The 27,650-nt window shown below is 49.9% G+C and overlaps 3 protein-coding genes across 9 annotated transcripts in view; 2 read left to right on the top strand and 1 right to left on the bottom strand.

Annotated features, from left to right (window-relative positions):
* Positions 1 to 5,929, bottom strand: part of TLCD3B (TLC domain containing 3B) — a 29,180-nt gene extending 23,251 nt beyond the window's left edge. Inside the window, exon 1 of one of the 2 annotated variants that reach the window (XM_060173014.1) lies at positions 5,786 to 5,929. The gene's annotated coding sequence lies outside the window, so the exon portion shown is untranslated. The remainder of the gene's footprint in view (positions 1 to 5,785) is intronic. The other variant, XM_060173012.1, reaches the window with a different exon arrangement.
* LOC107523234 (keratin-associated protein 10-2) lies at positions 430 to 21,860 on the top strand. Its single transcript, XM_016193212.2, has 7 exons — positions 430 to 514; positions 10,707 to 10,991; positions 11,221 to 11,256; positions 12,114 to 12,257; positions 12,530 to 12,685; positions 20,967 to 21,354; positions 21,799 to 21,860. Exons 3-6 carry the CDS (start codon positions 11,251 to 11,253, stop codon positions 21,078 to 21,080), a joined length of 420 nt encoding a protein of 139 aa, XP_016048698.1. The 5' UTR covers positions 430 to 514; positions 10,707 to 10,991; positions 11,221 to 11,250; the 3' UTR covers positions 21,081 to 21,354; positions 21,799 to 21,860.
* A 138-nt stretch (positions 21,861 to 21,998) lies between these two features.
* ALDOA (aldolase, fructose-bisphosphate A) lies at positions 21,999 to 26,312 on the top strand. Of its 6 annotated transcripts, none has more exons than XM_060173010.1 (9): positions 21,999 to 22,149; positions 23,779 to 23,923; positions 24,010 to 24,221; positions 24,631 to 24,685; positions 24,781 to 24,941; positions 25,239 to 25,322; positions 25,420 to 25,594; positions 25,714 to 25,913; positions 25,992 to 26,312. In XM_060173010.1, exons 2-9 carry the CDS (start codon positions 23,812 to 23,814, stop codon positions 26,085 to 26,087), a joined length of 1,095 nt encoding a protein of 364 aa, XP_060028993.1. In that variant the 5' UTR covers positions 21,999 to 22,149; positions 23,779 to 23,811; the 3' UTR covers positions 26,088 to 26,312. The 6 variants fall into 6 exon arrangements, with proteins under 6 accessions (XP_060028993.1, XP_016048697.1, XP_016048695.1 ...); XM_016193211.2 differs by having other exon boundaries at positions 22,001 to 22,149; positions 23,785 to 23,923; XM_016193209.2 differs by lacking the exon at positions 21,999 to 22,149 and adding an exon at positions 22,813 to 22,875 and having other exon boundaries at positions 23,785 to 23,923.
* Positions 26,313 to 27,650: the final 1,338 nt, after the last annotated feature.

Below are 27,650 nucleotides of genomic sequence, written 5' to 3'. Positions count from 1 at the left end.
TCCCCTGCATCACCATAAGCCAGAGCTGAACAGTGCTCTGGTTAAAAAAAAAAAAAAAAGTGTTAAAATTATTAAAGTGTGTTAAAATGTTAAGAGGCAATTGAGTGGCATCCATAGATAAGAGACTCCCCTAGGCCCCATGTTCTAGAAATCCCAGAACCTGCTCCTCCCTTACCGGGAAGGATGCCAGACTTGCTATCTGCACCAACATACCTTAGTGGTGGTGCCCTCAAGACCACCCCTCTGGAAACCCCAGGCCCCTCCTTGGAGTCCCCCATCTAAAATTAACTAATCGCTCCTGACATTCGGCTTCTGTAATCAATGCTGATCGCAACCCACACCCAGATTTAGGGTATAAATAATCAACGGTGTTCACAACTGGGCCCTTGGGTTCCCAGTGCTAACTTTCTTTTCACCTTCGTCCACCTGCGGCTTCACTCGCTTCCATATTTACAGAGTTCTACCAGATGGGAGAAGACTGCTTATCAGCATGGCAATTCAAGTGCTCTGTTGGGTGAGCTATCTCTCTGTCCTGAAAAATAACAATGGTTTTCAGTCTTCATCCCTCCCTCCCTCCCTCCCTTCCTTCCTTGTACCTTTTCTCTCTTTTTTCTTTTTTTAATATTTATTTATTTATTCACTTTTGTTTGCCCTTTTTTTATTGTTGTTGTTATTGTTGCCGTCGTTGTTGGATAGAACAGAGAGAAACAGAGAGAGGAGGGAAAGACAGAGAGGGGGAGAGAAAGACAGACACCTGCAGACCTGCTTCACCACTTGTGAAGCGATTCCCCTACAGGTGGGGAGTCGGGGACTTGAACCGGGAATCTTACTCTGCTCCTTGCACTTTGCAGCCACCTGCACTTAACCCGCTGCTAGCGCCCGACTCCCTTTCTCTCTCTCTTTTTTTTTTTTTTCTTTTTAACAATGACCCACATGATATGTCTTTTATCTCATGGCCTAGCACATGTTCACACACAATGAACTGAAACCACTTTTTCAGGATACTTCTTTATTTCTTTTATTTTTTTATAAAAATATTTATTTATTTTCCTTTTCGTTGCCCTTGTTTTTTATTGTTATTGTAGTTATTGTTGTTGTTGTTATTGATGTCATCGTTGTTGGATAGGACAGAGAGAAACAGAGAGAGGAGGGGAAGACAGAGAGGGGGAGAGAAAGATAGACACCTGCAGACCTGCTTCACCGCCTGTGAAGCGACTCCCCTGCAGGTGGGGAGCCGGGGGCTCGAACCGGGATCCTTACGCGGGTCCTTGGCTTGGTGCCACATGCGCTTAACCCGCTGTGCTCCCGCCCTACTCCCTCTTTCTTTCTTTCTTTTACTGACTGCTTTCTTCTGTGTGGTGACACTGTGACATCTACGTTATCTTCCTTCCCAGAATGCTAGTCACAGTGTATTAAGCCGATTTTACAAGGTGCTGGTAGTTTACCACCCACGATGGGAAAACCTTGGTTTAGAACACTACTACTCAATTTTTTTCCTTCTCTTTTCATTATTGCTATCTTTTTATTACTAGAACTTCAGAGCTTCAGACATGAAAGTCTTTTTGCTAAGCCACTATGCCGGTCATTTTTTAGTAATCCACTCCTGATTAGTTAGTTTTAAAATATTTATTTATTTATTTAAGAGATACATAGACATTAACATAGAAGCAATTAGAGTCTTCTCAAGTCTATAATATGGACCTAAAAATAAATGGGATTTCTGTTCATTCTAAAGAACCCATTAAAGCTGTGTAAACTATGAACGTCTGTCTAAACTTTGACTTTCCCTCTAAACTGACTTTCCCTCTTTAAAAAAAAAAAAGAGAGATAAGTAGGGGTCTGGGCAGTGGCACACTCATTTAAATGCATATATTACCCAGTGCAAGGACCCAGGTTCAAGCCCCCTGCTTCCCACCTGCAGGGGGTCCACTTCACAAGTGGTGAAGCAGGTCTGCAAGTATTTCTCTTTCTTTCTTCCTCTCTATCTCCCTATCCTCTCTCAATTTCTCTCTGTTCTAATAAAAAAAAATTAAGGGGAAAAAAAAAAGAAGAAAAAATTGTCTGCCAGAGCAGTGGATGTGTAGTGCCAGCACCAAGCCCCAGTGATAACCCTGATGGCAATATATAGAATCATTAAAACTTAAAAATAAATGGGAGTCAGGTTGTAGCGCAGCAGGTTAAGTGCACAAATGCAAGGACCGGCGTAAGGATCCCAGTTCCAGCCCCCCAGTCCCCACCTGCAGGGGAGTCGCTTCACAGGCGGTGAAGCAGGTCTGCAGGTGTCTGTCTTTCTCTCCCCCTCTGTCTTCCCCTCCTCTCTCCATTTCTCTCTGTCCTATCCAACAACAAAGACATCAATAACAACAACAATAATAACTACAACAACAATAAAAAAAAAACCAAGGGCGACAAAAGGGAAAATAAAAAAGGCAACAAAAGGGAAAATAAATAAAATATAATTTTTTAATTTAAATAAATAAATAAGAAAGGTGTAGAGAGAGACCAGAGCACTGCTCAGCTCTGACTTGCTGTGGTGGTGCTGGGGATTGAACCTAGGACCTCAAAGACTTAATTATGAAAGTCTTTTTGCAGAACCACTATGCTGTCTCTTCAGTCCTTATTTATTTATTTATTTATTTTTATATTTATTTTATTTATTTATTCCCTTTTGTTGCCCTTGTTGTTTTATTGTTGTAGTTATTGTTGTTGTTGTTGTTGGATAGGACAGAGAGAAATGGAGAGAGGAGGGGAAGACAGAGAGGAGGAGAGAAAGATAGACACCTGCAGACCTGCTTCACCGCCTGTGAAGTGACTCTCCTGCAGGTGGGGAGCCGGGGTTCGAACCGGGATCCTTATGCCGGTCCTTGTGCTTTGCGCCACCTGCGCTTAACCCGCTGCGCTACAGCCCGACTCCCCCAGTCCTTATTTATTTTATTTTATTTATTTCATTTCATTTAAAAATATTTTTTTTAATTTTCTTTTTTTGTTGCCCTTGTTGTTTTTATCATTGTTGTGGTTATTATCATTTTTGTTATTGATGTTGTTGTTGCCGGATAGGACAGAGAGAAATGGAGAGAGGAAGGGAAGACAGAGAGGGGGAGAGAAAGATAGACACCTGCAGACCTGCTTCACTGCCTGTGAAGCGACCCCCCTGCAGGTGGGGAGCCAATATAGTGTTTTCAACCAGGGTTATCACTGAGTTTCATTGTCTGCACCACAATCCATTGCTCCTAGAGGTCATTGTTTCTTTCTTTTGTTGCTAGAGACAGAAAAATTGACAAAAGGAGGGGAAGATAGGTAGCGGGCAGGGGAAACAGTGTAGTGGTTATTATGCAAAAGACCTCCATGCCCAGGACTCTAAAGTCCCAGGTTTAATGCCCAGCACCAGCATAAGCCAGAAGTGAGCAGTGTTCTGGAAAAGAGAGAGAGAAAGAGAGAGAGAGATAGATACCTGCAGCATTGCTTTACTACTCATGAAGCTTCCCCACACCAGGAACTTGAACCTGGGACCTTGTGCATTGTAATCTGTGCACTCCACTGGGTACACTACCACCCAGCCACCAATTTTTTTTAAAAGAGGAAGTTTTTATCTTCCCACTTCATACCAATCTCTTTTTATTTTTTAAATTTTAAATATTTACTTATTTCATGGATAGATACATTAATATAGTAGAGACATAATACGATATAAATGATATATAAAATTTGAGAGAGAAGGGGAAGATAGGAAGAGAGAAAGAGAGACACCTGCAACACTGCTTCACCACTTGTGAAGCTTCCTCCCTGCAGAGTGTGACCTCTGGGGGCTTAAACCCAGGTCCTTGTGCATGGTAACGGGAGCACTCGACCAGGTGCATCACCAAACGGCCCCTTTCTTTAATTTATTGATAAATGAACAATACAGACAGAGGAGAGACCAGAGCACTGCTCAGCTCTGGTTTGTGGGTTTGAACCTGGGATCTCAGAGCCATAGGTATGAGAGTGTCTTTGCAGAACCACTCTATCTTCCCAGCCCCACAAACCAATTTCTGTTTCCTTGTGTGTGCTCTTACCTGAGTTGAAGATGAATTAGCAGAAGTGGGCCATTTTCTCCCACTCATTTTCTCCCAGCCCAGAAAACCCTGCCGTATGGAGCAGCTAAGATCAGGGCTGAGCAGGGCAGTATGAGCTGACCAGAGACACAAATCACCTTCTGAGCCTACTCTGCACCCTCTCACAGAGCCCCACTCTACAGAAGAGTCAAGGCAGGTTGAGAGGATCCTTTAAGAAAAACTTGGGCTGGGGAGGCAGCATAATAGTTCTGCAAAGGAGTCAGTAAGTAATAGTTCTGCAAAGGAGTCAGTGCAAAGGAGGCAGTAGCACAGCAGTTTAAGCACACATGGCACAAAGCACAAGAACCAAGTAAGGATCCCAGTTTGAGCCCCCGGCTCCCCACCTGCAGGGGAGTCTCTTCACAAGCGGTGAAGCAGGCCTGCAGGTGTCTATCTTTCTCTCCCCCTCTCTGTCTTCCCCTCCTCTCTTCATTTCTTTCTGTCTTATCCAACAACAACAACATCAATAACAACAATAATAACTACAACAAAGGCACCAAAAGGGAATAAATAAATAAATAAATAAATAAATATTTTTAAAAAGAGTTCTGCAAAAAGACTCATGCCTGAAGCTCTGAAGTCCCTGGTTCAATCTCCAGCACCAACTGAGCAGTGCTCTGTGGAAAGTCAGAGCTAAGCAGTTCTTTGGGGGAAAGAAAGGAAGAAAGCAATAAAGGGATAGAAATAGATAGATAGATAGATAGATAGATAGATAGATAGATAGATAGACAGAAATAAAGAAAGAGGGGGTAGATAGCAAGATGGTTATGCAAACAGACTCTCATGCCTGAGGCTACAAAGTCCCAGGTTCAATCCCCTACACCACCATAAGCCAGAGCTGAGCAGTGCTCTGGTTAAAAAAATAAAAGAAAGAAAGAAAGAAAGGAAGGAAGGAAGGAAAGAAGGAAGGAAGGAAGGAAGGGAGGAAGGAAGGAAGGAAGGAAAAAAGAAAAGTAATGAATGGAGTAAACAGAAACTAATAACAACAGAAACCTAAGTGACCATACTTGCTCTAACATTCTTGCTAGATATGATCACCTGCCCTACTCAGAAATCTGAGCTGGAAGGTCTTTCTCTCTCTCTCTCTCTTAAGAAAGAAAGAACAGGATAAGCACAGATAGAGAGGTGTCAAAAGGTTCCTGGCAGCAAAATGAGCCTGTCTCCTGGAATGATCAGAAGTGTGGAAAGGAACCTGGAAAAAAAGAATTGCATGTGAGTTAGTGAGTGGTGAGTGTGTGTGTGTGTGTGTGTGTGTGTGTGTGTGTGTGTGTGTGTGTGTGTGCTGTTCTCTCACAGAAAGTGAAGTGAGGTGTCTGGGTTGGTTCTAGGAGGGTGAAGCCTCTGGCTCCGCTGCCTACACACGGGCCACCACTGTCCCTCCCCAGCCTGTCACACAGTCACCCCGACCTTACTTACATTGACTGTCTCGCTGGTTTGGGCTCCTCCATCCAAAGCTGCCATGCTCTTGCCTGGGTGCAGCATTGCCCGGCCCAGCTAAGGTGTGCTGGTGCGACCTCATCCAGGCTGTGAATAAGTAAACAATAAGCAACTAGAAGTGGCCTCCTTCCCACATGATACCCCGAGAAGGGTCCGGTTCCCCCTCCCCGCACTCTGGGGAGAGTTCTGGCCAGCGTGCAGGCGCATTTATTATTTAGTGCTTTCATTGGGCCTGTCCCAGGCAAGTCCAGTCTCACCTGTGTCTTTGTGATGGGACATGCTGAGGGTCCAACAGGTAAGCTGCAGGCAGAAAGCTGAAGGGATCGAGGAGATAGCTCAGCCAGTTAGAGCACCACCTTGCAGGTCTGAAGCTCCCGAGGCCACAGGTTCCATCCCTGGCACCACCTTAGGTCAGATCTGAGCAGTGCTCTAGTCTCCCTCCTATGAATAAATAAATGAATATATATTCTTAGAGGCAGAGAGAGAGAGAGAGAGAAAGAGAAGCACCTAAGGACTGGGCAGTGACATACCTGGTAGAGCACACATGTTACCATGTGCCAGGCCCTGGGTTCTTTTTTTTAATTTTTAATTAATTTAATTTTCCCTTTTGTTGCCCTTGTTGTTTTATTGTTGTAGTTCTTGTTGTTGTTGATGATGATGATGTCATCATTGTTAGATAGGACAGAGAGAAATGGAGAGAGGAGGGGAAGACAGAGAGGGGGAGAGAAAGACAGACACCTGCAGACCTGCTTCACTGCTTGTGAAGCGACTCCCCTGCAAGTGAGGAGCCGGGGGCTCAAACTGGGATCCTTAAGACAGCCCTTGTGCTTTGTGCCTCCTGCACTTAACCCCTACGCTACCTCCTGACTCCCTAGGCCCTGGGTTCTAACCAGGGAGGCTCAGGAGCAGTGGAGCAGTGCTTCAGGTGACTTTCTTTCTCTCTCTCCCCTCACTCCCTCCTTCTCTATTTTTCTATCTTTATAACAGAAAAGAGGAAAACGAAGGAAAGAAAGACTGCCAAGAGCAGTAGAGTCCTCATACAGGCGCAGAGGCCCATGGATAACCCTGGTAGCAAAACACAACACAGCACCAAAGCAGTACATTATCCAAGTGAGCTATTCTGCAGGGCTCAGATAAAAACCCTACTTGTTTATTTATTTGCTAGAGACAGAGTGAAATCGAGAAGGAAAGGTGAAGCTAGAGAAGGAGAGAGAGAGACACCTGCAACACTGTTTTATCACCTATGAAGCTTCCCCCCTGCAGATGGGGGCCAGGGGCTTGAACCTGGGACCTTGTGCATGGTAATAATACGTGCACTTAACCAGATGTGCCACTGCCCGGCCCCTGGACCTGCTTTTGGAGTCCTCTCTCTGCTGGGCCATCATCCATTTCCCTCGATGAAGTGAAAGTGTTGGTTCCTCCTAGCCAGGTCACATAGCTAGTCTGAAATAAGATAAAGGCAGAGAAGATTCCTCTCTATCTCTGGCTCAGCTCCTTACTCTCCCAGGGTATTATCTGATCGCAGGCCTTTCATTCACATAATAAGGAGGCTGGACAGCCACCTCTTAGAGGCATTGTCTGCTTCTCAGTGGAAGTATTAGATCAAAATCGGAACTGTGGGTTCCCTTCCCACGCCCAAATGCAGACTCCTTCATCTTCTGGGCTCTCTCCATCTCAGGTCTCCCTTCCCAGGATGACTAGGACTTACATCACTTCTTCCTCTTTCCCAGGAGCAGTGAGAAACTCCATGCTATGCTATCTGACCACTCCCACTTAGGAGCTGGATTCTGGCACCTGCAGCCTGTGGATGGAGAATTCTAACAACTTGTGATAAATCCAGGAAGACAGCATAGCTCATAGTGCACCACAATTTCATGCCTGAAGCCCTGAGGTCCCAGGTTCAGCTCCCAGAACCATCATAAGTCAGAATTGAATAGTGTTTCTCTCTCTCCTTCTGTCTAATAATAATACACTGGGGTCTGGAGAACAAACAAACAAACAAAAAAAAGTGACTTTTAGTAAGAATGTGGGGAATGGGTTGAGATGACATTATCAAACACTAGAGCTTGGAGATTTAAATGTTTGAGGTAACATACTTAAAAAATACCTCCCTGAGGGAGTCAGGCGGTCATGCAGCGGGTTAAGCTCAGGTGGCACAAGGTACAAGGACCTGCGTAAGGATCCCGGTTCCAGCCCCCAGTTCTCCACCTGCAGGGGAGTCGCTTCACAGGCGGTGAAGCAGGTCTGCAGGTGTCTATCTTTCTCTCCCCTTCTGTCTTCCCCTCCTGTCTCCATTTCTCTCTGTCCTATCCAACAATGATGACATCAATAACAACAACAATAATAACTACAGCAATAAACAACAAGGGCAACAAAAGGAATACATTTTTTTAAAAAAGGGAGTCGGGCGGTAGTGCAGCGGGTTAAGTGCACATGGCGCAAAGCGCAAGGACCGGCACAAGGATACTGATTCAAGCCCTGGCTCCTCACCTGTAGGGGAGTCGCTTCACAGGTAGTGAAGCAGGTCTGCAGGTGTCTATCTTTCTCTCCCCCTCTCTGTTTTCCCTTCCTCTCTCCATTTCTCTCTGTCCTATCCAACAATGACATCAGTAACAACAACAATAAGAACTACAACAATAAAACAAGGGCAACAAAAGGGAATACATAAATATTAAAAAAAATAAAAAAGAACGCTTCCCTGTATGGCAGGCCTCTAGTCTAGTTTATTTTTTTCCCTGGTGCCACTGACAGGGCAAAGGACAGGTCCCTACTTTCTTAATCTTTTGCTGTGTGACAGGCTCCTACCCAAAGGGAGTGAGAAGAATAGAAGAACTTTATTTTATTTTGTTTTGTTTTATTTTATTTTATATTTATTTATTTATTTCCTTTTGTTGCCCTTGTTTTTTTATTGTTGTAGTTATTATTGTTGTTGATGTTGTCATTGTTGGATAGGATAGAGAGAAATGGAGAGAGGAGGGGAAGACAGAGAGGGGGAGAGAAAGATAGACACCTGCAGACCTGCTTCACCGCCTGTGAAGCGACTCCCCTGCAGGTGGGGAGCCGGGGGGCTTGAACCAGGATCCTTACGCAGGTCCTTGTGCTTTGCGCCACCTGCACTTAACCTGCTGCACTACCGCCCGACTCCCTATTTTGTTTTATTTTAGAAGAACTTTATATGTGTGTGGAGAACACGATGGAGATTGCTACGCTTGCTCGCTCACAGAGGGATGATGGGAGTACCTCAGAAAAGGAGGAAGGATGCTCTAGGCAGAGGCAGCAGCAATTGTGAAGGTGAGGAGCTATGAACCTCAATGTACAAGTTCAAGGACCAACTGATAGATCACAGTCTTACTTGTTTCCATATCATCTGGTCCCCTTCCCCAGTGGAAGGTGAGCCACCCAGAGCAGAAACTGTATCTGTCTTAACTGGAGACCCAGAGCCAACAGCAAGGGCTAGGAACTCCCTGGGGGGGGGGGGGGGGTTTGCTGTGAACTGAATAAAGGAAGGTGGGTAGGTCTCAGTATGGATGGTATTGACTGAAGGCTGAAACACTGGGCTTTATTCAGAAATCAGCAGGAGCCTTTGAAAGCTTAGAAATTGGAGAGCCGCAGCACATGGTGCAAAGGGCAAGGGCCAGCAAAGATGCAGCCCAGGGCTCCCCACCTGCAGGGGAGGGGTCGCTTCACAAGCAGTGAAGCAAGTCTGCAGGTGTCTATCACCTTCTCTATCACCCCCCCTCGATTTCTCTCTGTCCTATCCAACAACAGCAATAACAACATAAAAATGGAAAAAAATGGCCACCAGGAGCTATGGATTCGTAGTGCAGGCACTGAGCCCCAGTGATAACCCTGGAGGAAGAAAGGAAGAAAGATAGAAAGAAAGAAAGAAAGAAAGAAAGAAAGAAAGAAAGGAAGGAAGGAAGGAAGGAAGAAAGAAAGAAAGAAAGAAAGAAAGAAAGAAAGAAAGAAAGAAAGAAAGAAAGAAAGAAAGAAAGAAAGAAGTTGGAGAGGAAGGAGATCAGATGTGGGGAGACTGGGAGAGTCATGCAATACAACCAGGGTTCCAACACCCAGCACCACATAGGAACACAATGTAAAGGGCTTCAGGCAAGATAGAGAGGGAAACACATGCAGCCCTACTTTTTAAAAAAAAATTTTTTTTTAATTATCTTTGTTTATTGGATAGAGACAGTCAGAAATCGAGAGGGAAGGGAGGGGTAGAGAGGGTGAGAGACAGAGAGACACCTTTAGCACTGCTTCACCACTTCTGAAGCTTTCCCCCTGCAGGTGGAGACTGGGGGCTTGAACCTGAGTCCTTGTGCATTGTAACATGTGTGCTCAACCAGGTGCGCCACCACACGGTCCCACAAACCTGCTTTCTAAAGCTTCCCCACTGTGAGGGGACTTGAACCTGGGTCCTTGAGGATGGTAACACGAGTGCTCAACTAGTGCCTTTCTCTTAAAGGAAAAGTCCACTCGGATTGCTGGAATCTTGCAGGCACCAAGCCAGAGGAAAGCTCTGGTGGCAAAATAACAATAATATGATGTTATTGATGATGATACTCTGATGGAGGTGGGAGGAAATTACTCCGAGATGGCAGCAGAAATCAGATGGTGAGGGCCAAGTAGGCGGTTGTTAGTAAAAATGACACAGGATCAGGTTGAAAACTTTGAGGAGTGGTCCCAGAGGTGGCGAAGTGGCTAAGACACTGGACTCTCAAGCATGAGGTCCTGAGTTCTATCCCTGGCAGCACATGCACCAGAGTGATGTCTGGTTCTTTCTCTCTCCTCCTCCTATTTATTCATGAGTAAATAAATTATATATATATATATAATATATATTTTTTTCCTATGAATTTAAAGTAGTGGGGCAGCTTGGGGAGATTGTGCAGTAGATAAAGCTTTGGGCCGTTTAGCATGAGGTCTGGAGTTCGATCCTGGCCATTGCATGTACCAGATGGTTCTCTCTTTCATAAGTTAAAAAAAAGCATATATATGTATACATATTATCTATTTATTTTTTAAGTAATGGGCCTTCCCCCCTCCCCGCCCCCCCCCCCCCCCCCCCCCGTTTTCACACGGGAGGAAATAGACCCAGCGAGGCTCAGGGTCTTGGCCCAAGTGACACAGAAAACTGGAGGTGTCGCTGGGGGTCACTCTTCCTTTGTAGCACCTTAGGGTCCAGCGTCTGCTGAGGATCACGCCCAGGCTGTGGGAAGTGGCGGAAATTTGTTCTGTTCAGAAACCGCGGGAAACCTGGCGGGCCGCGGCTACTGACTGGCAGTGGCAGCAGAGAAGAGCAAGAGGAACGCGAGAAATTTTGCATCCTGGCGGCCGCCGTAGCTCCCTGATCTCCATGGCAACAGCCCGAAGCAGCGGGAGGTTTCTGGGCGGTGCAGCGGCCAAGGCCTATTGGATCCAGTGCGGCGCGAACCCGCTGCCCGCCGCCGCCTTCGGCTGCAGGTGATGAAAAAGCCGCTGGAGGGAGGCTGGGGTGTGGGTCGGCGGAGACGTGTGGCCTGGGCCAGCTCGGGACCTCGGAGGCAGGAACCCCCACCCCATGCCTACTGTCCCGATCTGGGGCGATCACTGGGTCTCAGTTTCCGCAAATGGGAAATGGGAGAAGAGTGGGCGCCCCAGTCCAGAGTTTCCCCTTCAGCGGCTGAGACCCTGGACTTTATTTCCTCTGCAGCTCCTGGACTGACCGGCGCTGTCGTGTCCCATGGACGTGAGTCCTGGTCCCCTCAGCCCGCCCTAGAGAGACCCCTGAGCGCCCCAGTCTCTCTCTACATACGAGCCCCGGCCCCGGGCTGCAAGTGTGAGGAAGGGCAGGACCGGGCTTGCAGGCAACTAGGGGTGGGGGCAGAGGCATCCCCGCCCGGGGAGAGGTGGCAGAGGACTGCACCGAAGTTTGAACTGAGTCAGCAGGAGCCGTAGCTGGACATACAGAGAGGGCCGACCGGTGTGCAGTGTGACCAGGAATTAAACCTGTTTGAAGACACGTTTGGAAAGGAGAAGTCTAGAATGAGAGCCTGTGAAATGGCTCTCTGGAATAGTGCGCCCCCGAGGTTGGAGCCTGGCCCCCACCGCATTGAAGGAAGCTTAGGTGCTGTGGTCTCTCTCTCTCTCTCTACCTCTTTGCCTTCTCTGTCTCTATCATCATCATCATCATAATGTCTAGAGGCTGGGTAGTGGTGCCTTACCCAGTAGAGCGTACCCATTCCAGTGCGCAAGGACCCAGGTTCCAGCCCCTGGTCTCCACCTACAGAGAGGAAACTTCACGAGTGATGTAGTGCTGCAGGTGTCTTTCTCTCTTACCTTCTCTATCTTCCCCTTCCTTCTTCTCAATTTCTCTCTGTCTCAACCAAAAAAGAGAAAGTCTAGAATGATGCACAAGTTCTTGCTTGATCAATCAGGAAGTTTGGGGAAAGATAGGTTGTGGTGACAGGAATGTCCAGTGGACTGACTGCCCATCCATCTGGTGGCTGTCCCCCCTCTTCCCAGCCGCCTCCCTGCCCCTCTTGGTCTTCCTGTGCCCTGCAGCCCCTCCCCACGCCTCTCCCTCTCCCATACATGTATACACAGGCCTCCTCTAGTCCCTGGGATCCAGCCCCTGCTCCGGTCAGCAGTCCTCCCCTGCTGCTCCCCATCCCCGCCATCGTCTTCATCGCTGTAGGCGTCTATCTGGTGCTGCTGGGCCTGGTGCTGCTGACCAGGCATTGCCTGCTGGTGAGGGGTCTGGGAGGGTGGAGGGAAGGAAGGTTGGCCCCCCTGAACAGTAGTCCCGGCGCCTCTGCTCAGCTCCAGGCTCTGACCCTGAGCCTCCTTTGGCCATCCAACACTCCCTCGCCATCCATCCCTTTTGTGGGATGGGGCTGTCCCTCCTCTCCTGTCCCACTGTATCCAGGAAAACCTCCCTGCCACTCTCCTCAACCCACAACCCACGCTGGCTGCCTTGGCACCTGCCTCCGGCTGCATTGCCTGAGCCCCGCCATCCCCAGGCCCAGGGCTGTATCCAGGACTGCAGCTCCCCCTGCCGGAAGCCAGCTGACTCCAGGCCCCAGGACTGTTGCTGGACCTGCGCAGAGGCTTGCGACTTCCCGCTGCCCAGCCCCGCCCACTACCTGGATGCCTGCTGCCCCCAGCCCACCGAAGCTGTGAGTGCTGCCCTCCTGCCCCTGGCGTCTGCGACATCATCGCTGTGTATGCTCTCATTTTTTGTGGTTTGACACTGTTGATTCCTGAGTACTGCTCTACCGCAGGCTGAGTTCCAGGGATTGGACCTGGTGGAGTCAGGCCACAATAACAACAGCAAGTCAGATCATTTCTGGAGATGGAAAGACAGTGGCAGCTAGAGAAGGGTGACGTAACGGGCAGGGCACAGACTTCTGCAAAGTGTAGTTAAAAGGAAACACAGAGGGCTGGGAGATAGTATAGTGATTCTGCTAAAGACTCTGAGACTCTGAAGTCCTAGGCTCAATACCTGGTACCACCTTTTCAATTTATTTATTTAGGGGGTTGGTGGTAGCTCACCCTATTGAAGCAGAGCTGCAGGTGTCTCTCTTTCTCTCTCCCTCTTTCCCCCTTTCCTCTTGATTTCTCTCTCCCTTTATCTAGTAAATAAATAAAATATTATGAAAATTTTTATTTTGTAAGATTTTATTTATGTGGTGATGTGTGAGACAGAGAGAGGACCAGAGCACATCCAATGCCAGGGATCAAACTCAGAACCTCATGCTTCCAAGTCCAGTACTCTAGCCACTGTGCCACCTCCTGGCTATTTCTTCCTTCCTTCCTTCCTTCCTTCCTTCCTTCCTTTTTTTTGACAAAGTGGCAGAAAGAGAACACAGCACTGAAACTTCCTTCATTCAATGAGGGTCAGGCTCAAAACTGGCTCTTGCACTGCCTGTATTTCCCTGTCCCAGTCTGGCTCTTCCTCCTTAAGCCAAAGCTGAGTGGTGCCCTTGCTCTAGTATAAATAAATTTGGGAGTCGGGCAATAGCGCAGCGGGTTAAGCGCACATGGCATGAAACGCAAGGACCGGCATAAGGATCCAGGTTCGAGCCCCCGGCTCTCCACCTGTAAGGGAGTCACTTCAAAGGCGGTGAAGCAGGTCTGCAGGTGTCTATCTTTCTGCCTCTCTGTCTTCCCCTCCTCTCTTCATTTTCTCTCTGTCCTGTCCAACAACGACAACAGCAATAACAACAACAAAAATTGCAACAATAAAACAAGGGCAGTGGTCCCGGAGGTGGCGCAGTGATAAAGCTTTGGACTTTCAAGCTTGAGGTTCTGAGTTCAATCCCCGGCAACATGTGTGCCAGAGTAATGTCTGGTTCTTTCCCTCTCCTCTTATCTTTCTCATTAATAAATAAATAAATAATATATATTTTAAAAAGGGCAATGAAAGGAAATAAATAAATGTTTTAAAAAGTATAAATAAATTTTGAAGAAAGAAAGGGGGAAGAGGGAGTAGATAGCATTATGGTTATACAAAGACACTTTCATGCTTAAGGCTCAGAAGTCCCAGGTTCAATCCCTTGCATCACCATAAGTCAAAGCTGAGCAGTGCTCTGGTTAAAAAAAAAAAAAAAGAAAAAGCTGGGCAGTAGTGCAGCGGGTTAAGCGCAGGTGGCGCAAAGCGCAAGGACCGGCTTAAGGATCCTGGTTCGAGTCCCCAGCTCCCCACCTGCAGGGGGGTCGCTTCACAAGCGGTACAGCAGGTCTGCAGGTGTCTATCTTTCTCTCCTCCTCTCTGTCTTCCCCTCCTCTCTCCATTTCTCTCTGTCCTATCCAACAACAATAACAACGACAACAAGGGCAACAAAATGGGAAAAATGGCTTCCAGGAGCAGTGGATTCATAGTGCAGGCACTGAGCCCCAGCAATAACACTGGAGGCAAAAAAAAGAAAAAAAGAAAAGAAAGAAAGAGGGGCCATGTGGTGAGTGCACACATTACAGTGCACAAGGACCAAGGGTCAAGCCCTTACCTGCAGAGGGAAAGCTGCACAAGTGGTGAAGCAGTGCTGAAGGTGTTTTTCTGTCTCTCTCCATCAATATCGTCCCCATCCCTCTGAGTTTCTCTCTCTATTCAATACATAAATGAGTGAAAGAAAGAGAGCACAGAGCCCCGCCCAGAACTTCCTGTCAGAGTGAATTCTCTTTCAGATACTATGTCACTTTACTAACATTGTTCTTTTCCTCCAAATATCTGGAATCTAGCTGTCTTTCTTTCTTTGTTTATTTTTTGACAAGACAGAAATTAAGAGGGGACAAGGAGCTAGATAGGAAGAGAGAAAGAGATAAATGTATAGACCTGCTTTATTACTTGTGAAGCTTTCCCCTGCAGGTGAAGACCAGGGGCTTGCACTTGGGTCCTTGTTCATCGCAAAACGAGTGCTCAACTGGGTGTGCCACCACCTGGCCCCTTCTTTATCCCTCTGTATTCCCCCTTCCCTCTCAATTTCTCGGTCTGTATTCAGAAATAAGTAATATTTTTTAAAAAGGAAAAGGAAGAAAAACGAAAGCAGAAATGGTCATTAGGAGTGATGGATTTGTCATTCAGGCACTAAGGCCCAGTGACAACTTGGTAGCAAAAAAAAATAATAATAATAATCAAGATAAAAATAGCAGTCTGGGAGGTGACTCAGTGGATAACATATTGGACTCTCAAGCATGAGGTCCAAAGTTCAATCCCTGGCAGCACATGTACCAGTGTGATGTCTGGTTCTTTCTCTCTTTCCTGCTATTTCATTAGTTAATAAATAAGATGGGAGTCGGGCAGTAGTGCAGCGGGTTAAGCACACATGGTACCAAGCACAAGGACCGGCGTAAGGATCCCGGTTCGAGCCCCCGGCTCCCCACCCACAGGGGAGTCACTTCACAGGCGGTGAAGCAGGTCTGCAGGTGTCTATCTTTCTCTTCCCCTCTCTGTCTTCCCCTCCTCTCTCCATTTCTCTTTGTCCTACCTAACAATGACAACATCAATAACAACAATGAAAAACAAGGGCAACAAAAAATAAATAAAAATTTTAAAAAATAAGATAAGAAAACCAAAACACACACTCTAGTACATGCAGTAGTAGGAATCTAACCAAGAGCCTTAGGGATGGAATCTAATAATACTGTAGCAGTTGAGTTATCGTATTTCCCCAGTCATGTAGGTGGATAGCTTTACCTTCCTTTGATGAGAAAATAAACTGGTTCTCACTGTCCTTGAGCTATCTTTTTTAATTTTCTAAAATTCTTTGAATTTTTTTATCTTGCCTACATTGTTATTGCTGGGGCTCAGTGCATGCACTTGGAATCCACTGCTCCTGGAGGCCATTTTTTTCCCTTTTGTTGCCTTTGTTGTTTTATTGTGGTGGTGGTTATTATTATTGTTGTTAATAATGTTGATGTTGGATAGGATGGAGAGAAATGGAGAGAGGAGGGGAAGACAGAGGGGGAGAAAGATAGATACCTGCAGACCTGCTTTATCGCTTGTGAAGCGACCCCCCTAGAGGTGGGCAGCCAGGGGCTGGAACCAGGATCCTTGTGCTGGTCCTTACGCTTCGTGCCATGTGCGCTTAGCCCACTGTGCTACTGCCTGACTCCCTTAAAAATATTTATTATTAGAGATAGAGATAAATTGAGGGGGTGGGGAGATAGAAGGTGGAAGAGACAGAGAGACACCTGCAGCCCTGCTTCACCAGTCATGAAGCTTTCTCCGTGCACATGGGGACCAGGGTCCTTGAGCACTGTAATGTGAATGCTTAACCAGGTGCACCACCGCCTGACCCCGTCTTTCCACAAAATACACAAAAGTCTCTCTGTTTTTAAGTTGCCTTGTGGCAACAAAAATTCTAAACTTATGAGACTTTTGCCTTCTTCATGGTTGTAGGCATGTTGCAAAGATCACATTCATTCATTCATTCATTTCTTCACTTAGATGAATCCATGGAGTATTGTGGAGGTGCTGTGTTGGGCTCCAGGGGCCCAGCAGAAATTGGAAAAATATGGCCCCAGCCCTTGCAGGGTTTATAATCTGTTGAAGGGCAGAGAGAAGTAAGTAGGCAGTTGTCACCAGTTGTGAGAAATGATGTGACAGTTTGCAGTGACTGGTTCTTGCCTCTTTCTGTGATCACAAGCAGATATGGAGCTTAAACAGGATGCAGGGCCTTTATTTCCGACACTTGGGTCTAGGATGGGATTGGACTTTGTGGATTTTTTATTTTATTTACTATTATTTTTATATTTTTTTAAAGTTTTTTTTAATATTTATTTTCTCTTTTGTTGCCCTTGTTGTTTTATGGTTGTAGTTATTTATGTCATCATTGTTGGATAGGACAGAGAGAAACAGAGAGAGGAGGGGAAGACAGAGAGGGGGAGAGAAAGACAGACATCTGCAGACCTGCTTCACCACTCGTGAAGGAATTCCCCTGCAGGTGGGGAGCCAGGGGCTTGAACCGGGATCCTTATGCTGGTCCTTGCTCTTGGCGCCACATGTGCTTAACCTGCTGTGCTACCGGCTGACTCCCTTTTTTTTTTACCTGAACACTGCTCAGCTCCAGCTTAGGTGGTGCTGGGAATTGAACCTGGGACCTTGGAGCCTCAGGCATGAGATTTTTGCAGAACCACTATGCTATCTCCCCACCATGGATTTTTCTTAAATTTAAATTTATTTACTCATTTGTTAGTGAGAAAGGGTGGGAGGGGGGAGTGACAAAGTCCCAGAATTTTACTGTGGCACATGTGATGCCAAGGATTGAACTCAGTACCATATGCTTGAGAGTCCATTGCTTTGCCTCCCTGGCCGTGAATTTGTAGTTTTTTTTTTTTTCATAGATTTTGTTTATTTATTAATCAGAAAGAGAAGAGAGAGAAAGAATCAGACATTACCCTGGTACACGTGCTTCTGGGGTTTGAACTCAGGACCTCATGCTTGAGAGTTCAGTGCTTTATCTACTGAGCCATCTCCTGGACCACAGTTTGTAGATTTTTAACAAGTCCCCACATGAATCCAATGCACAGGAAGGTTCAAAACAACCCCTAAAGGGAAGTAGAGCTATGAGGACAAGAATCCCACTCTTTCTATGGCAGCCCTCTGCTCCAGACATTGTGCAAAACATGAATTGATCAAGCCTGGACTTGAGCTCTGACCAATAAAAAGATAGTGGGTCTTCACAAAACAAAGTGAAAAACTGCAGTGCCTACAGAAACACTAGGGTTAACAGTCTGTGGAGTCTGTATTTAATGTACTTAAACAGCAGATTCCTTCCAGAAGCCTCAGGGCTGCCTGTGAGAGCCCATTAGCCAGTTATTAATGGCTCGATTGAAACCTATCCAGTGGACAGAGCCAAGAAAGGCTCTTAATGTCCTCTCCTCTGAGCTTGAGGCACCACCAGCCCTGCACACAAGACTGACTTCAACCCCAGCTGGGGACTCCTCAAAGATACCCAGCCCACACCCTCACCCTGCACAGGGAGACTCTGCTTTGCTGGCTGCTTCCTGCCCTGCCACCTCTCATCTCTTCCCTGGCAGACAGTTCTGTGCCCTGTGCAGACCCCGTCCCTGTTGTCACAGCTCCCTGCCCCTCACTGGAGCCCCTCCTGATATCTGATCTCAGCAGTCAGCTGACACCATACCCCAAAACCTCAGCTGTTTAAAAGGTCATTTCCCTATTCCTGGCTTGGCCACTAGCTGTGCCTCAAGGAGCCAATCTTCTGTCACACATCCTGGGTGGATCCCCCTCCAGCCACTTGGCCTGACTCCAGTCTACACCAGCAGCAGTGGCACACATCAGCCCTGTCCCAGGCAGAGGTGGTGTGGGTTGGAGTGAGCTGGTTCTCTCTCTCTCCCTTCCCATCTCTAAGGACATGCTGTTCTTGGGCCCCAAAAGACAGCCCTTCTGTTCCCTGGGAGCAAAGACACCTTTACATAAAGAGAGGGAAACCATATGATTTGATTCATCCCCTCATCCGACTGTCCTTGCTGAGTCTGAGTCCCCACGCGAGCCCAATGGAGACATGAGATAAACTGTCCTTTTCCTTGCAGACCCAAAAAGAGGCTGAAATTCTTGGTCCTGGGAGCCAGGGAGGCTGAGGGGACTGAGCTCTTTTTTTTTTTTTTTTTTTTTTAATTTCTTTATGGGGAATTAATGTTTTATATTCGACAGTAAATACAATAGTCTGTACATGCATAACATTTCTTAGTTGGGACTGAGCTCTTGAACTGGATTCCTCTGGGTAATTAATCACTCCTTCTTGCTAAGCCATTTCTTGTTTTATAAAAATAAATACAGTTCTTTACTGTATGTTCTGAGAACTAGAAGTAATATAGCTGGGTTTTTTTTAATTCAACATTTTAATGTGAAATTAGTCTTTATTTATAGAGACAGAGAAGGTAGAGAGAGACTGAGTGAGAGAGATCATAGCACTAAGGCTTCTTTCAATGCAGATGGGACTGAACTCACACTTGGGTCATGCACACGCAAGAGCAGTGCACTATCCAAGTGAGCTATTTTGCTGTCCTGAAGATTACTATTTTCAAAGAGGACTAGAAGGATTTTTTTAAAGCTTTATTAATGAGAGAACCAGAGCATCATTCTGGCACAAGAGTTACTGGGGATTGAACTTGGGATTTCATGCCTGAGAGTCTAATACTTTATCCACTATGCCACCAGAAATGTTTTTTGGAGGGGCCAAGTAGTGGCATACCTGGTTGAGTGCACATGCTATAATACACAAGGACCCAGGTTCAAGTCCCCTGCCCCCATCTGTAGGGGGAAAGCTTCACAAGTAGTAAAGCAGTACTCTATCTCTCCATTCCTCTCTTAATTTCTGTCCGTACCCAAAGGAGTAGATAAAAGTTTTTTTTAAAAAAGAAATTTTTTTTCCTTTTCTGTTTATCAGATCACTGCTCAGCTCTTGCTTAAACTGGGGACCTTGGAGCTTAAGACATGAAAGTTTCTCATATAACCACCAGGCTAGCTCCCCACCCTAGATTTTTAAAAAATTTTTTCTATCGGGCGGAGATAGATAGCATAATGGTTATACAAACAGACTGTCATGCCTGAGGCTCCGAAGTCACAAGTTCAGTCCCCCGCACCACAAGAAGCCAGAGCTGAGCAGTGCTCTGGTTCAAAAAAATTTTTTTTTGAATATTTATTTATTCCTTTTTGTTGCCCCTGTTATTGTTTTATTGTTGTAGTTATTGATGTTGTTGTTGAATAGGATAGAGAGAAATAGGGGAGGGGAGACAGTGTGAAAGACACCCGCAGACCTGCTTCACTGCCTGGGAAGGGACTCCCCTTCAGGTGGGGAGCCGGGGCTCGAACCACAATCCTTACGCTGGTCCTTACACTTTGCGCCACCTGTACTTACTGGCTGCACTACCGCCCAACTCCCCCCAATTTTTTTTCTATCATCTTTTTATCATTTATTGGATAGAGACAGGCAGAAATTGAGAGGAAGAGGGAGATGGAGAGGGAAAGAGACAGAGAGACACCTGCAGCCCTGCTACACCAATCATGAAGCTTCCCCCTGCAAGTGGAGAGTGGGGGCATGAACCCAGGCCCTTGAGCATTGTAACATAGTGTGCTCAACCAGGTGCACCACCACCTGGGCCCCAAAGATTTTTTAAAAGATTTAGTTCACTGAGGAGAGAAATTGAGAGTCTGCTCAGTACTAGGGATTAAACCTGGAACTTGCGAGTGTCAGGCATGAAAGTCTGGTGTACTTCTACTGTGTTATCTCCATAGCCCTACGCCTTGCAGAGTAGGTGTTCCGAAATGATTCCATCCTGCAGTTTGGGCTCACTGCTAAAGAAACCAAACTTGTGGGAGTCGGGCAGTAGCGCAGCGAGTTAAGCGCAAGTGGCACAATGCACAAGGTGTGAGGATCCCCGTTCAAGTCCCACCTGCAGGGGAGTCACTTCACAAGCGGTGAAGCAGGTCTGCAGGTGTCTGTCTTTCTCTCCCCCTCTGTCTTCCCCTCCTCTCTCCATTTCTCTCTGTCCTATCCAACAATGACAACATCAACAACAATAAAAACAAGGGCAACAAAAAGGAAATAAATAAATATTAAAAGAAAAGAAACCAAATTGTGCGGTTGTTGCTGCACCATCTCTGAGATGGACCTGGAGGTGCCTGGATTCTAGCATGAAATGAACCAGGCCCTGAAATCTGGTCGTCAGGCTTTTTTTTTTTTTTTTCTTATAAAACTGGGGGAAAGGAAAGAGGCCCCAGAATCATTTCTTCCAGCTCCGGAACTCAGTTGTCTGGAACACTGCCTCCTTTGCTGCTTTTTCAACAGCACAGGAATTGCTCTGTCCCCAAGGAGGAGGGAAGGTTCCCTCTGTTCCACTGGGCAAAGGGACTTCCAGGCCTCTCTGTTCCCTTCTTCCACTGAGAATGGCTTCCAGAGCCAGTCTGCCCCCTCACGCCTCTCTCCTCTTCCTCAGGGCTGGGCCTCCCGCTGTCCTCGCTGCTGTCCCCTCTGTGACTGTGCCTGCGCCTGCCAACTCCCAGACTGCCAGAGCCTCAACTGTCTCTGCTTCGAGATCAAGCTGCGATGAGGCTCCTGAATCCCTGCCCTTCAGGGGGCGGTCAGCCCCCAGGGCCAACATGCCTTCTTTCCTGAGGGGCCTCGGGACATTTCTTCAGGCCACTGGGACCATAGATGGCCTGGCCAACTCACCAGCCTGGGACCCAGCAGTAGCGAGTCTGGCTGTCTGCAGAGTAGGCCTCAGAGACCCCCAACCTGATGGGACAGCAGCCCCTTTGACGCGCCAGAAGAGAGAGGAGCCAGTGTGCGGGCTGGTGCCCTACCTTGCTCACCCCCTCCCCAAGGTGAGCCAGAACAGGCAGCACTATGGGAGGGACTTGGGGCTTTTGAGTATCAAGACAGAGGGACCCCCAGTCATCCTGTCTGTGAGCTCTGGGGCATTATGTGTGTGTGTGTGTGTGTGTGTGTGTGTGTGTGTAATTATAAGAGGAGGAGCGAAAGAACAAGAGCATCACTTTGGTACATGCGATGCCTGTGATTGAACTCAGGACCTCATGCTTGAAAGTCCAGCGATTTATCCACTGTGCCGCCACCTGGGGCTGCACGATTATTTTGAGACATGAATGCAGTACCTATAAAGAAATGAACTCCAAAAAAAAAAAAAAAAAGGAAAGAAAGAATGGTCTCTGTAGAACTCGCAGCAGTCGCCATCAGGGGCCAGAGTGTATGTGTGTTGGGGGGAAATGCCAGAGGGGGAGGTCTCTGAACCCCTGTACCCCTCCGCTCAGATCCCTGTCCATTCCAAAGACTGATTTCTCTCCAAGGAAGAAACTGCTTCGGGAGCTTCCGGTGAGTGCGGGGCAGGGGGGTAGGGCTCCCTCCAGGCCCCAAAATAGGGCAGGCCCGAGGCTCCCTCCCCGCCCCCTCCGCGGGCCGCTCGCTGCCATGAATGTCAGGGGCTTCAGGTTTCCCTAAATATAGGTCCTGCCAGCGGATCGGTGGCTGAGAAAGGGCAGGGGTCAGCGGAGAGGCCTGGGGACATTGGTTGGGGGAGGGCGGGAGCTGCCTTATAACCCAGCCCGGGCGCGGCCGGCTCACTCGCTGCTGACCAGGCTCCGGTCCGCTTCGGCCTCCGGCAGGTGGGCGCCATCGGGGGTGGGGGGCGCTCAGCACGCGGAGGCCCGGGCTGCGCCGGCCCGGCGGGGACAAGCTTTGCCTTGGAGAGGACGCGGGGCCCACGGGGCAGTTTCCGCGTCGTGGCTCTGGGTGGCGGCCGGTGGTGCGGCCTGCGCGAGACGCGGCTGCCCGGTGCCCCTCCCTCCTCCTCGGCCTCGGTCGGGCCGGAGCCTGCGACCCGGGCAGGAGACGCCCGGCCTGCGGATTCCGTGACCGCGCGGCCCCGCTGCGTCAGTGCGGGCCGGAAGCTGGGCGGCCTCGCCTCGCTTCCCCCGGGTCCTCCATTTCCCCCTCCCCGCGGCTGAGTCACGGCGCCCCGCGCGGCCGGGATGGGGGATGGGAGGGGGCGGGCCCAGGCGACCGGGGATGTGGCCTGAGTCACGTCCGACCCGCCCGGGAGGGAGGACGCACTGGGGCCGGTGGGCGGCGGCCTCCCCACAGGGCGGGGCTGCCATAGGCCGCGGCGCGCGCGGCGCAGGGAGAAAGGCGGCGGGGGGCGGGGCGGCGCCTTTATAGGGCCTGGCCCCGCCCACCCTGGCCCCGCCCCTCGGCGCTCAATAGGCGGTGTTCCCCTCGGAACGCGCCGCAGAACCTTGTCCCGGTGACGGCGTCCGCGTCTCCTTCAGCCCGCCCGCCCGCCCGCTGCCTCCCACCGCAGCGCCCCACAACCCGCCCCGCTCCGCAGCCAGGTGAGCGCCCCTCGCCACGCACCGCGGCTCGGGGAGGCGGGCGGCGCCGACAGCCCCCAGGCGGCCCCTGCAGCGGCCCGCACCCCCCACCCCCGTCCGGGCTCCGCCGCGCGGCGGCTCTGCGGCTGAGTCACGGTGGGGGCGCCCCCTTTCCCGCCGCCCGCGGGGCCCCGGCCCGCTAGCACCCCCCCGTGGCTCCCCCTGTCGAGTGACCTTGACGCAGCCGGGGCCGCAGCATGAGCAGCACGCGGGGCGTTTGGGAGGCGGGGGCCAGGCGTCGGGCTGTCGGTCCGCGCCCCCTTTTCTCGGGTTTGAGCCGTGGGCACAGCCGGGCTCCCTGCCCCCGCCCCTGGGCCCGGGGCGCGGCCTGACCTTGGGTGTCCTTGAGGCCCGGAGCCTGGGCCCGGCCCGGAGTGGGGGCGGCAGGGACACCGCCACCCTGCGGGTTCTCACCTCTGTGGCCAGGCCGGAAACCCAAACCTCTCTGTGGGTCTTTGCGGGGGGGCCCCTCGCGCCACCTGTAAATTCTAAATCGCTCCCGCTTCGGTTTTGCTTCTAGGCCAGTGATCCCAATGGCAAGGCACAAGCCAGAAGGGTCCAGCTTCTACATGACCCAACTGTCCATGGCTCTGGCTTATTCCTTTAACCCAGATGCCAGTGTGCAGCCCCACCCACAGCTGGGCAGCGCCCAGCAGCAGAAAGGGTTAGGAAAGGTACAGCAGGCAGCCGAGCATAGGGAAGTCGGGGGCAGGGGAGAGACGGGGCACAGCGAGTGCCCCAGACCTGCCGGGTGTGGGCAGGGGCGGTAGGGAGCCTCTGCCCCCTGCTCCAGGCAAGGGACCCTCCTCTTCGGGGCACCACGGGGAGACCCACCTAACGACCCTCTGCCACCTGCCTGCCCAGGCACAGGAACAGGAACAGGCACAGGCCGGCATCATGCCCTACCAGTACCCAGCGCTGACCCCGGAGCAGAAGAAGGAGCTGAGTGACATCGCTCACCGCATCGTGGCTCCGGGCAAGGGCATCCTGGCTGCAGATGAGTCCACCGGTGAGCGCAGGGCGTGGTGTGGGGAGGATGCGCTGGGCACGGTGCCAGGCTGCAGCCCCCTCACTCCCCTGCTGCTGCTCCTCCAGGGAGCATTGCCAAGCGGCTGCAGTCCATTGGCACCGAGAACACCGAGGAGAACCGCCGCTTCTACCGCCAGCTGCTGCTGACCGCCGACGAGCGGGTCAACCCCTGCATTGGGGGCGTCATCCTCTTCCACGAGACGCTCTACCAGAAGGCAGATGACGGGCGTCCCTTCCCCCAGGTCATCAAATCCAAGGGCGGTGTTGTGGGCATCAAGGTAAGGCGAGGGGGCTGGGCCTGGCATGGGAGATTTGAGAAGGATTGGAGGTGGGGAAGGGGGATTAGCACTGGACTAAGAGCCCTGAGACTGAGGGAGACTCTGCCCCAGATCATCCTCAAGGCATGTGTGGAAACCTGTGGGACCTGCTCTGCATTTTTAATCCTTGCGTTTCTGAGGGCAGGGTGGTGTGCTCCTGGTACCGGTGCTGCTTGCTCACAGTAAATAATGGTAGGAGCTTTGGCTCCCTGTCAAATAGCCCCCTGTATTCTGTTTCCCTCACAAGCTCAGATACTGTAACTTTGAAGTGCAAACACTTGCAAGGTCATGAGATGCCAGCTGGAGGTTATAGAGAGGAAGAGGGGGCTGGAGACCATTCCTGTCTTATGCTCTGCCCTCCTTTATATAGGTTGACAAGGGCGTGGTACCCCTGGCAGGAACAAACGGTGAAACTACCACCCAAGGTGAGCACTGCTTCCCCCCCTCCCCACAGCTGCCCAGGGTGCATGGATGGGCACCCCCTCCTCCACATGCTCTGATTCTCCCCTCCCCCATCTAGGGCTGGATGGGCTGTCTGAGCGCTGTGCCCAGTACAAGAAGGACGGAGCTGACTTTGCCAAGTGGCGCTGTGTGCTGAAGATTGGGGAACACACCCCTTCAGCCCTGGCCATCATGGAAAATGCCAATGTTCTGGCCCGTTACGCCAGCATTTGCCAGCAGGTGGGCCTGCAGTCCCCAACAGGCTCCCCCCCCCCCCCCCCCCGCACACCTCCTTTGGCTCCAGAGGGCCCACTAGCCTGCTGCCCATCTGCTAGGAGCCCTCCTTCCTCCGAGGCAGCTGTCGGGTCTGTGGGTGGATCTGAGGGGCTGCCTGTCTCCTGTTGGCTGCCTAGGCTTTGAAATTATGTTCTTTGAGATCTCTGATTCTAGAGATGAGATCTTTGCCGATGGCTGGAGAGAGCTGTGGGTGGGACCCTAGATAGGTATCCTCACGGCTACCTTGTCCTCACCCCACAGAATGGCATCGTGCCCATCGTGGAGCCTGAGATCCTCCCCGATGGGGACCATGACTTGAAGCGCTGCCAGTATGTCACTGAGAAGGTAGGTGGGTTGGGCTGCAGGGTTGAGGACCTGGGACAGACCCCGAGCCACCCCACCGTCACCCAGCCCATCTCACTTTGCTCCTGCCCTGCTCTAGGTGCTGGCCGCTGTCTACAAGGCTCTGAGTGATCACCACATCTATCTGGAAGGCACCTTGCTGAAGCCCAATATGGTGACCCCTGGCCATGCCTGCACCCAGAAGTTTTCTAACGAGGAGATTGCCATGGCAACTGTCACAGCACTGCGCCGCACAGTGCCCCCCGCTGTCCCTGGTGAGACCAACAGTCCTCAGGCCCTTGGTTTACTTTCCAGGCCAGCCTCTAGCATCCCCTGGAACTCTGACCCTAACCATCCTGCTTATGGCTCCCCCTGCCCTCCCCATCACCCCCAGGGATCACCTTCCTGTCTGGAGGACAGAGTGAGGAGGAGGCATCCATCAACCTCAACGCCATCAACAAATGCCCCCTGCTCAAGCCCTGGGCCCTCACCTTCTCCTATGGCCGAGCCCTGCAGGCCTCCGCCCTGAAGGCCTGGGGTGGGAAGAAGGAGAACCTGAAGGCGGCCCAGGAAGAATACATCAAGCGGGCCCTGGTAAGGATGGGAGCCAGCGGGCCGGGGCAAGTGGGCTTCTGGGAAGAAACCTCCTCACCCATTTGACATCCTTCCTAGGCCAACAGCCTTGCCTGCCAGGGGAAGTACGCCCCAAGCGGCCAGTCCGGGGCTGCGGCCAGCGAGTCCCTCTTCGTCTCTAACCACGCCTACTGAGCATCTCTAATCACGCCCACCGAGCAGGTTCTAAGCTGGCACGACACTCCAGGCCCCGCCCCCTCCCGCTGACTCTGGAAGAGGGGTCTTCCTCCCGGGCTTCAGGCTGCTTGCTTCCATCAACCACTCCAGCCTCCCTTGTGACAGTGGTGTGTGGTGTTGTCTGTGTACGCTAACTCCATTGCCCTTGCCAGCCCACTGCCAATAAACAACTACTGAAGGGGGTGTCTGTTGTCTGTGTGTCATGTGTGGCTCGGGGGAGGGACAAGTGAGGTGGCAGAACTTAGAAAGGGCCCTGCCTTGTGATCTCCTTCCTGGGCAAGAAAACCGTGAAGGGGGGGTGGGTTAGGATCCTTCTGCTTTGTTGTGAAGTTTTCTTGCAGTCACAAGATGTCTCACTAGCTGTGGCATCTGCTAAGGTTCACAGCTGGGGGGAGTGGAGTGCCTGTGTGTGACTGCTAGGCTTAGGAGGGACACGCTTGGCCTCACTTTCATTTTTTAAATTGCATTTTTTAAAATATTTCTTTATTTCCTTTTGTTGCCCTTGTTTTATTGTTGATTATTGTTGTTATTGATGTCATCTTTGTTAGATAGGACAGAGAGAAATGGAGAGAGGAGGGGAAGACAGAAGGGGAGAGAAAAAGACACCTGCAGATCTGCTTCACCACCTGTGAAGTGACTCCCCTGCAGGTGGGGAGCTGGGGGCTCGAATTGGGGTCTTTGTACCGGTCCTTGCACTTTGTGCCACTTGTACTTAACCCATTGCACTACTGCCCGACTTCCTCATTTTTTAAATTTCTATGTGGCACCAGGAAGGTGGACCAAGAACCTAACACATGGGCAACAAAGTCATGATGTATTTTTTCCCCCCATGTTTTTTTTATGCAAAAGTGTGTCATGACTTTGCCAACAACCCAATACTTAGAAGGGGAGAGACATCAAAACAAAGCCTCTCTCCTAGGAGACTTCCTTTGCTCAGTCTCGCTTTTACATTCAGAATTCTAACAGGTGTAGAAGAAGGCCCTTGTGACAAAGACAGCAGCTGACAAAAACGGATATTGCCGAAGTGCCACTAGTCAAAACAATTTATTTTTAAAATATACTTTTGTTTTGGAGACAAACTGAGAGGGAAAGAGGACACAGACACCAGCAGCACTGCTTTACCACCTGTGAAGCTCCCCTGCCACCTACAGGTGGGGGCCAGGGACTTCAGAACTTCAAGTCCTTGTGTTTACTCAACCAGGTATACCACCACCAGGGCCTGAACATAAGTGTTCTATGTGGGCAGGTGCTGCTTTTTCACAGTCTAGGCTTATGGCTATATTGCCCAAGTTTGGACCTACAGAATCCCTGGTAATTCATATAGAACCCGGGCCTTCCAAGAGTTTAAGAAGTTGGCCCTATTTTGTATCTTTTTTGGTATCTTTTTTGCATACAGAACTAAATCTTTTGGTTTTGTTTTTTTTTTTTAACTTTATTTACTTAAGTTTGGATAGAGGCGAATTAAGAGGGAATGTGGAGATGGAGAGGGAAGGGGAGAGAGACATGCAGCACTACTAAAAT

The sequence above is a fragment of the Erinaceus europaeus genome, chromosome 15, assembly GCF_950295315.1.
Source record: "Erinaceus europaeus chromosome 15, mEriEur2.1, whole genome shotgun sequence".
In the NCBI taxonomy this organism is placed as follows: domain Eukaryota; kingdom Metazoa; phylum Chordata; class Mammalia; order Eulipotyphla; family Erinaceidae; genus Erinaceus; species Erinaceus europaeus.
The sequence above is the reverse complement of the archived record's forward strand: the minus strand, read 5'-3'. Positions and strand labels throughout refer to the sequence as shown.